The following is a 10,136-nucleotide window of genomic DNA, read 5'->3' on the forward strand; positions in this document are numbered from 1 at the left end:
TCCCATGAATTAATTGACTTCATTGTTTTTAATGGATCTGAAATGGTTCACGGCCATATATTTGCGCGTCCTTATGGGACGGACAGGGGTCGGGAAACGCCACGAAAAAAAATTACAAGACAGTTGATTACGAACAAACAGCTTGACGCATTGGAAGAAATGTAAAATGTTCAGGGTAAGGTGCTTAGATCGAGCAAAGCGTCCGCTGTTTAGAGAAATTTGCGAAAGTTTCAATTGCTGAAATTGTGGGATTCTGAAAAATAGAAATTCATAATTTCGGTTTATGCATTTACAACAATCTGTTCAGGGACTAGGTGGTACTTAAAAGAAAAAGGCTCGGTCCCAGAATCCAACGTCAAAAGATAAATCCTTCGAGGCCTACGTCGTCCTAAGCCTACGTCGAGGTAAAAGAACGCTATTATCTATGGGGGCTGTTCGTTAGATCTTGCCCTAGGGTTCGACACGGTGAAATTATGATCGGTGGTCTTCTAACATCACTATAACATTGGGGTAAGGCGAAGAGTACGCAAGAACAGATTGGGTATGGTACGCAGTTCATTCCAAGGGCTTTCTCAAAAACACTTTCCTGCCAGGCAAGGTCGCAGGCAACTGTCTAAGAGAGCACCTACCACGGCGATGGACCGATGATATCCGTTCGCGGACAGACTTCGTGATGAAGTAGAGGCTGCTGATATCGGATGTTTGTGCTGCCCCCGCGCAGCCGATATGATGGTCAAAAGAAAAAAACTATGACGACCTTCTTGTTCTCTATGATTTCAACGAATCAATGAAATACATTCGGCTACAGTGACGACAAGGCCTGTTCATTAGAACTAAGAATACTTCTATTTTCGATTGATAGAATTACGGGATGGTTTGCCAACTACAAAAAGGAGTGTCAGGGCGCAGGCGTAGTATCGGCAGTCAAAACCATCGTAAGCGAAAATTTCCAATCGATAATGACTCATAATGTATGGTTCACAAACCACTACCAACAATTATCGGAAGATACCGATATCTAATCTGATAAAACGTGAATCGCTAAATTCATTAATTCGCTGCCGTTGTCATCGATATAGATATGCAGTTTACTCAGATGTTCGATCAGCGTCATTGAAATTATTACTAATTGAGTTTTTCGAATAATTTTCGAACAACGTCTGTACAAACAGTCAGATCTTGCGGTTGTAGCGAAATAACGGCTTTTGAATTTTCAAATATAACGCTCGTCGTCTGGTGGTCAAAATGACAGTTAAATTTCGAATTTTCAAATACAACGCTCGTCGTCTGATGGTGCAGTGGTAAAACGACGGTTATTTTGTAATCTTTTAACAAATCGTTCATCATCTGGTTAATCTATCACCACGCCATGGTTAAATGGCGGTTTATTCAAATTTTCAAAATAACGTTCATTTCGGTTAAACGCCAGTATACGGAGCGTCGCGAACTTTCGGGACTGGCTGAAGTCGTCTGGTCGAAATTAGGAAATGGTCGTTATTTTTTCGAATTTTCAAATACAACGCTGGTCGTCAGGGCCTATTTCCATAGTCATGGCTTAGACTTAAGACCACAGCCTAAGACCATGTTAGTTATATAGCCAATCTAACAACTTAAGGCCAACCTTAAGACTTAAGCCAATATTTGAACTTAAGTCTCGACTGTGGAACTGGCCCCTGGCAGGGGTGGATTTTGGGGTTTGGTCGCAGGAGTCCGGGCCCCTACCTTCGCACTGAGGTTGCCCCTTTTCGTCAAGACTGAGATCATCTAAACGTACAAGTTTGACATTCATCCTCACTGCATTTGCATCTTTTAGGATGTATATCTTCAAATATATATACACCGATGGGTGTACCATAGTGGCCCTTGACCTGACTGCCTTATACCCAAAGGATGCTGTTTCTTTTCTTTTGGACACTGGCTTCCCCAGCTCCACCCCTAAACTCCGCCATTTCTTTTCAAAACAACGCAACTGAATTTCTGAATTTGCAAACCGAGTCATCCCACCATAACCCTAGCCTTCAACTCCGACGAAAATTCGCGTAGGCAATAGTTTTTCGTACCGTACAAATTCTCCTCACGGCAGAAATCAGAAAACAAACATTACATCGGTACCACGTGACTCGATACTTTGCCATAGGTTTGCTTTTTTTCTCTTAATTGTTTGCGCAGAATTTAATTAACGCGATCGCGAACAGCCGTAATGTAAATATTACCAATTATATGTGAACCCCCTATTTATAACAATATGTATAAATATCGCGTACAGTTTGAGTTTGAGGCAACTTCAACAGTCGCAGTTTGGAGTCTCTCCTCTCAACAGGTAAGAAATTTCATCTGTCACATTATTTTTTTCATTCAATATAGATATTAAAGAATTTAGAATCAAGTTTTTAAATTCGGTTACCGTAAGTAATGAAACCATTTTACAGTTGCTATAGCAACCGTTTTGTAGGGTACTTATGTCCTGCATTGTTGGGTCAGTTTTTCTCTTCTCTATAAACTTTTTGTGATGCGTGATTTCATCACCGATCCCGAGACAGATTTTGAAAACTTCGGCAACATTTAAACCGCTTGAATCTCTAGTTTTTAGTTGCGTAAAATTAATTTCTCAATTCCGCAACAATGCGACATGTGAGCGATACAAAAAAGTGGTCAAGTTTGCCACACGCGTTCATATTTGGGGTACTCAACTTTAAAGCTGGTCATTTTCACTGAAAGATTTTGAAAAAAACTCCCCCTTGAAAATGAAATTTAAGATTTTAAGATATTTAGCCAAGTTTCCATTTCAAGGCTATTTCATGGCAGGTTACTCAACTTAATAAATCTCGTTATTTTTTTTGGAAAGATATTCGAAAAATTCAAACATTTCTAGGCCCCTTTTTAATGGAATTCAAAATTTTAAGATATCTTGCTGACTTTTTATAGCGGCGTGTCTTTTGTCATTCCGAGATTCAGCGCTATTTTCGACGTGCCTGTTTCACCTCTCGGGTGTAGTTTGTTTTCATTTTCACTACGATGGTCTCTTCTGAAAAATGGTTTTTTATTCAAATGAAAGTACGTTGAACGGTAACTGCCACTCGTCTCTATATTCTACGCTGCGAGTTAGATAGGAAATCAAAATGGCTTAACCTCGTACATCAAATGATTCGAGGTCTTTACTTACCAATAAGTGAAATCCAACAAGTTCTACCGCCTAATATGTCACAAGAAGCAAATCCAAGTGATGACTACAATCTTCACATCCCTAATACGATGTATTTTTGAATTTCTTTAAAAAGTACTCAGTTAAATTGAGTCCACACTGCAACTGATATACTGGATAAAGAATTGAACCGAATAGTTGTCTTAGATTAATTAAACATTACAGAATGCTGCACGTTTCGGTTATTGTGGTGACGATTTTCGTTCAAGCGATTGATGTGGTATCGGGTCACGGTGGAGCTATTAACCTCTACCCAGGACAGCCCGCTCCAGGTAAGAACATTTTGAAATAGTTTTCACAGATTTTACAAACAATGTTGGTGATGTCATAGGGGGATTTACGAAGGAGGCAATCTTGGGGTCATTTTGATGTTTTCCTTGAGGGTTAGACTTCTTAGGAGGAGGTAAACTTCTTTCCAGGGGACGGAGCCTTAAGGGGATAATTTGAGACTAGAAAGGCATCCATCTTTTGACGAAAATGGGTTATGACGTCATGGAGGATTTTTCGAAGCGACAGTGAAGTGAAGTTTTTTCGAAGCCACATTTCAAAGGGATGAATAGTTCAATGATATTCTCACAGAGTTTTAATGAAACGAAAACGATTAATTTTTTAATCAAAAATTGAATAAATAGATTAGGTCACTGAATTAGCTGCTTTATTTCTTTATTTTCAGCTGCACCTAATTTGATTCGTGAGTAATGAAAAACGTGTTTTCGCATGGGTTATCGGTTGCATGTAGTAGTGCTAGGCAATGTGTTACACACTATGCATATTGTTGAATTAGTAGTTTATTTTACCTTATTTTTATAGCATTTTATTCTTAACACAGTCTAAATGCATATGTCTGATGTATTTCCAATCTAATAACATAATGTACATGATATAAAGATCTGAAATGTATCCAACTAGCACACCTAGCGGGTACTCAATTGCCAGAAGAGGAACCTCTACTGCGGCATCTGATATATTGCTAGAAAAGTGAACTAATTATGCGCACCACTCGGGGGTCCTCGACTGCCAAACGAGGAATCCTAGGCGTATTTACCTTGATATTTTCTTTTGAGTACATAATTTAGAATTAAAACTAGGATATCAGTGCCGCGCACATGTGGATCCTATAAACGCCACATTTGATCTCTAATAACAGATATCTTGTAAAATCTAAGATAATTACTTATCGGACTATCCGACTAGGGATCAGGCGGATCCCCGTTTGCTAGTGGCAATTATCTTTAAAAGTAACTTAAGTCTTTTGCTGTCACCACTCGGTAAAATATCATAATTGATATATTATGTAAACCTACTGCAAAGTATAAAACTCCTAAATGCTAACTTAATAGGCTTACTCGTAACCCAGGCCATGGTAAACTCGATCGCATATATAAAATAAATGAAATGAAAATAGATATGAATATAAATTGGTTGAAATGAAAATCTATCGTGACAGAGACCTATTCGGGGAAGCCGTGTGTTAGCCAGTACACGTATAATGGAGTTACATACAAAAACGAATGCACGAAAGCCAGTTACACGAAATACTGGTGCGCAACATCAACCGACTTCCCGGTTAACTCCAACGCCTGGAGCGTATGCGGTGAGTATAGTTGAAAATAGGAAACTTCAAGTCACATCGAATGAAATAGTAGATGAAAAAAAGAAATGTTCAATTTTTCTCTATATTCCCGTTTTTGTAGACCACGATGTCGGCGTTAAAAGTTACACTCGTAAGTTTTAATTTGTAAAATTATCCAAGAACAAGAAGGCAAAAATCGGAATTCTCCTCACAAAACTCTGAAGCCGAGTTCAGTTTATTTCATAATGTTTAATGGAATTGCGTTGTTGATTTATTTGCGGCGGTACAGTTACGAAAAAAGGCCGAAACTGTTATTTCCCGTTTCTCTACAACGGTAAACAGCACTACTCGTGCGTCGAATGGGAAAAGACCGGTAAAAAATGGTGCCCGACGTCGAGCATTTATTCCAGTTATGCGTTCACATGGAAAAATAAATGGGAATATTGCAGTAAGATTTAAATTTGAAGTTTAAACTGAGGATCTATCTGAAACGTCTTTCTAACCGTCTCGGGATATGGATTTATACTTCTGTAAAACAAAATCTTTAAGCAACTCTGGTACTAAATTGAGTAACGCCTAGCTTAAACTGAACTTATCTTTTGACCATCAAACTTAAACTATTCTAAATTTCACCTCGAAGTTACTCTATAGTCTTTAGCGTAACTGAACGTAACCTGTTAATCAACTTAACTAACCCAATTATTTAACTGCTCTTTAAGTTGATATGGCTTTAATCAATACAGAAATCCGGTCGTAAACTGATTAAAAGTATAAAAATAACTTAATGGAAAATTTGAAATGTTCAGTTGTTGGAGCATTTCAAAATTTCAGCAATGGCTTTAGTCATTTCAAGTGTTTCTACTTAAGTTAATGTTCGCAGACCATTCATCCTCAGTTATTCATAAAATACTTTTCAATTCCAGTTGCTGCTTTTTGGTGTCAGTACAGCTTATTTTCCGAATCTGCAAAGATTGTACAATTTTTATGTATGCATGCTTTTTTCTGAATGAAATCTTTTTCAAAAGTTATCGATAACGATACCATCGATCATAGATTGAGTTCCTTATACTGGAATTCATGAAAAGAACAGTTGCATGGTTGGCTTACTAATGAATCAACCCTTCTCGAAGATGGCTGCCTGTATAAATCATTTATGATGTCATCAAACCCAGTGTTTCTCGTGGTGTTTACGTGCTTATTCCTTCGATGATGTCATGAGGGGAATGTAGAGGCAGGCATCGTTCATTTCATGGTAGCAGCCATCTTTGATATTGACGTTTCAGAGAAAGATAAGAAAAAAGGCGGTTCGGATGAAAGCTCTGAGGAGGAAAAAGATGACTCTTATAGGATTCCAGGTAAGCTGGGCCCTTATAGGTTAGAAATGCGTGAAATACTATAAGACGGATCGAATTTGTAGTATGTTTGTAGAATTGCCTATTGCCACTAGTCGGTAATCTGGTGGGATAGGTAGTGCTCTAAAGCTGGTTAGAACATTTGACCTGCCCAGATTTGGGATTAAGGGATGGTATCTTAAATCGGGTAATGGCTATTCTTAGAAACCCTATAATCTCAGAATAGGTAGACCTACTGTTAGCGATGAGATCATATGGAACCTGCCTTTTTAAGTCAGGTTCCAGTCAGTCTCCAGAATACTGACTGAGGTTGTCCTAGATGAGCCAAGCCATAGACTGGAGGGAAGAAATAAACTTAGACCTGCCTTATCTTCAATTTTAGCGCCTGCTGTACCCTATGACCCACTTTATCCTCGTACCTGTAACCCAAACGATAAGGTTTGTGTGATCACGCTGGTTGTGGAAGAACATCTGACAATGGTTTACAATAAAGAGTTGATGACCGCTAAAAACGGAAAACTTCTTGATAAGGCAAACAATATTGTCGATTCAAACAAGGTAAGAAAAGTACCAGAAAAAAAAGATTTGATGAAGGGTCTTCTACTCCTCCCCATTTTCTCTCTCTCTCTCTCTCTGTTTACCCTCTCTTTCCAGGCCCCCTCGTCTTTCTTCTCGTCGTCCCATATCACTCTTTTCTCCTTCCACTATTTCTTCCCATTCTCTCTTATCACAAACCTCTATCGCCTTAAACCCCTCTGACCCAAGCTACATGTTACAAAGATTTACCTCGATAATTGAATCAAGTCTTATTCAATTTCTATTCCAGGTTATTGTCGGTGACAACTGGTATTTGCCACGTAGGGCTATAGTCGTCAATGGGACACTCCCGGGGCCGCGACTGGACGTTTACGAGGGGCAGAAACTTGTCATCAACGTCCATAACAAAATGTTCAGCGACTCCACGACTATCCATTGGCACGGGCTTCACTCCAAGTCTACCCCCTACTTCGACGGCGCTTCGTTCATCAATATGTGCCCGATTCCACCCAGTCTGATCGTCACAAGTCCGATTATGGCGGCCCCCTACGGCACACATTGGTACCACACGCATGTCGGGTTCCAGATGGGCGACGGGATGTTCGGACCGTTGATAGTGCATAAGAAAAACGCCCCTCAATACGCAGGGGATTTCGTGATGACGCTTGCTTTGTGGAATCACCATCACGGCACGAACGAATGGTTCCTTTACGAGGAGAATCACAAGATGTTCTCACAACTGAACAAAAAGTAAATTTGACTTGAATGTTTTATAAAAGATCTTTTGAACTATGATCAAGTCCAGACAACTCAATAGACCACAATCCACTGTCCAGGCCCAAGTTTCAGAGCTCTTTATTAAGATTTGGCTCTAATTTCAAATCATTGGAAATAAGGACTCTTCTATCTTCACGCACAACTTTGGAACTGTATCCAAATCTTAAGTTTTTTCCTCACTGTTGAAACGACAAGTTAAAATTCACTTCGTTCTTTCCTACAGATATCACAATGAAACTAAATTCCGTCGATTTTCGAGCGGTTTAATCAACGGTAAAGGCAGGTTCCAGGCAGTAGACGGTACCTTCATCACGGACGGACCTTTGGAGACGTACACCGTCGAACCGGGCAAGAAATACCTGTTCCGTATCATCGGCGCGCAGGCGCACAAGCAATTCGCCGTCAGCTTCCACGGTCATCAGTTCCAGGTTGTGGCGTCAGATGGCGCCGACATCAAACCGTTCATGGCCACGTCTGTCATAGTAAGCGGGGGCGAGCGATTTGACGTCATTTTGACGGCCGACCAACCCGTCGACAATTACTGGATCGAAGGTTACACGAAGGATAACTGGAAGGCCCACGCGATCTTACACTATAACGGCGCCCCCAACGCCGACCCGACTGGTCCATTGAGAAATCCGCTCGTTTGCTCGGCCGCGAAACCTTGCACCGAAGTCTGCGACTACCCGAAACCGAAATCTTCGAACATCAATTGCGAGACCTTCGGAACGATCAAGTCTCTACCGGCCGTGCCGCCGCCCGCGATGACGCACAATTCCCCGAAAGACATCTTCTTGAATTTCGGCCGCCCCGGTTACACGGGTAAAGGTCCACCTACGATCAACGGCATTCAATTCAAATTCCCAACGACGTCCGTCCTGAGCGACCCGAATACCGGTATCACGGAATGCGACCCGTCGAAGTGTGGTACGGACAAGCTTTGCGCCTGTACGCATCATTATCATATCCGTAAGGGTTCCACTATACAGATGGTGTTCATGAGTATGGGCAAGGGCCGCGGCACGCACCCTATACATCTTCACGGTCACTACTTCAGCGTGTTGAAAGTCGGTTACCCTCGAGTGGACGCGAACGGCAAATTCCTCGGTGATAACTCGGATATCGTCTGCGACGGGTCGTTCTGCAATCAGGGCAGTTGGAAGGATCCCGCCTGGAACAAACAAATACCGGGTCTCAATTTGGTCGATCCGCCGCTGAAAGATACTCTGAATATCAAACCAGGTGGCTACGCGGTCGTGCGCTTCAAGGTTTGTAAATAGATAAGATATTTTTGATTTCTTCAATGGGAATTAGGTTATGTAGGAATCGAGGATCTGGCAGATTGGACAGGGTGAAGTCAAGCTCCCGAAGTGATGTAGGGTCCATTAGGTAGCACTAGTGGTGTGAGGATGTTACTCTATAACGGGTAATTGGGGAACTGGCAATGCGACTGTGGCAATCGAGGATTCATCAGGGGCGCTAATGTGAAGTCAGAATTACAAAATATGAAACTATGTATACCGATTTATATAATACTATCAGAGTTTAAACGATATGAATAATTTTCATATGAAATTTTCACAAGATCACTGAAAAAAACAGCGTAAAGAGGCATTAAAACTATAATAATGCTACATTAAGGACTGCTTCGAAGCAACAGTAATACGTAGCTTGTACAAGAAGTCAGCCATCAGAAAATTAACAAAATGAAATAAAGAGACATACTAATAAGGCGAAAAGACATGATACAGATCAGGAAACTTATTACTTTCGTGGCTTTTGGAAATTAAGAAAGTGACGATAATCTTTTTTTTTCTTTGATATCTTCTTCAGGCGGATAATCCGGGAGTTTGGATATTGCATTGTCACATCGAAGAACATTTGGCTGGAGGTATGGCGCTGGTATTCCTGGAAGGTCAGGAAGAATGGAATGTACCGGACGAGTTTCCTCAGTGCGGTCACTACACACCTTTCTTTACTCGAAAAGCTGCCAAAATGAGTAAAAAACGTTCGCAGCTCAGGTAAGCCCGATTACTCGTTCATACCTTCACATATAATTCACATTTCGAATGCTTCCACTGATATCCCCATGACATCATCAAAAGTCCTATTCATATCCCCCCTGAAAAGATGGCTGTCTGCATGAACCCCTTCACGATTTATCCGTACATAGACCATTCTTGTAGACATGAATCATCAAATCATCCAAAAGACCCATTCTAGACAGATGTTAGTAAATCCCCCTAGACATGGTCAATTCTTCCCTGAAACTGGCCTAGCAGTGCCCTCGTCATTCAAAATTTCTTTTTCTTCGGTTATTTTCAGAAAACGGTCATAACCAGACGCGGAAACAAACGTTTGAACAATATACGCATTGATTTACACTTTTATCATATTAATCCTATAACTCTTGCTACTTGAATTTCAACATCAGAATATAAAGCTTGATGATAGAAATCACGAGAAACAACGATTCCAGACGTTTTTAACTCGTTACTGTGACAGTATTTGGAAATGCTGGTAGATTCGGAAAGCAGTGAATACTTTCACATTTTCTTTGAATCGAACCGACTTCCCTGTGGTTTTCTTTATCGAAGCCGTCCAACATTCGTCAGTGGTCATCACTAAAGTTTTTCCTTTCATAGGATAGAAAAGAACATTGATAAAGATAAAGCTAATTTTCTAAGATCAACAA

General features: G+C 40.6%; 1 protein-coding gene and 1 long non-coding RNA gene across 2 annotated transcripts; both read left to right on the forward strand.

The window, feature by feature from the left end:
* The first annotated feature begins 4,767 nt into the window (after positions 1-4,767).
* On the forward strand, positions 4,768-6,528 carry LOC141910264 (uncharacterized). The gene is made up of 4 exons (XR_012619891.1): positions 4,768-4,796; positions 4,897-4,926; positions 6,059-6,130; positions 6,510-6,528. It is a non-coding gene; the product is annotated as an uncharacterized LOC141910264 (long non-coding RNA).
* A 91-nt stretch (positions 6,529-6,619) lies between these two features.
* Positions 6,620-9,847, forward strand: LOC141910001 (uncharacterized). The gene is made up of 5 exons (XM_074800691.1): positions 6,620-6,685; positions 6,954-7,414; positions 7,665-8,709; positions 9,275-9,462; positions 9,767-9,847. Exons 1-5 carry the CDS (start codon positions 6,626-6,628, stop codon positions 9,777-9,779), a joined length of 1,767 nt encoding a protein of 588 aa, XP_074656792.1. The 5' UTR covers positions 6,620-6,625; the 3' UTR covers positions 9,780-9,847.
* The last annotated feature ends 289 nt before the right edge of the window (positions 9,848-10,136 follow it).

The sequence above is a fragment of the Tubulanus polymorphus genome, chromosome 8 (assembly GCF_964204645.1).
Source record: "Tubulanus polymorphus chromosome 8, tnTubPoly1.2, whole genome shotgun sequence".
NCBI lineage: Eukaryota > Metazoa > Nemertea > Palaeonemertea > Tubulaniformes > Tubulanidae > Tubulanus > Tubulanus polymorphus.

Coding starts and splice junctions, on each gene's coding strand:
- LOC141910001 (XM_074800691.1), top strand. CDS start 6,626: ATGACCGCTAAAAACGGAAAACTTCTTGATAAGGCAAACAATATTGTC. Junction 6,686..6,953: donor ATATTGTCGATTCAAACAAG/GTAAGAAAAGTA, acceptor TTTCTATTCCAG/GTTATTGTCGGTGACAACTG. Junction 7,415..7,664: donor TTCTCACAACTGAACAAAAA/GTAAATTTGACT, acceptor TCTTTCCTACAG/ATATCACAATGAAACTAAAT.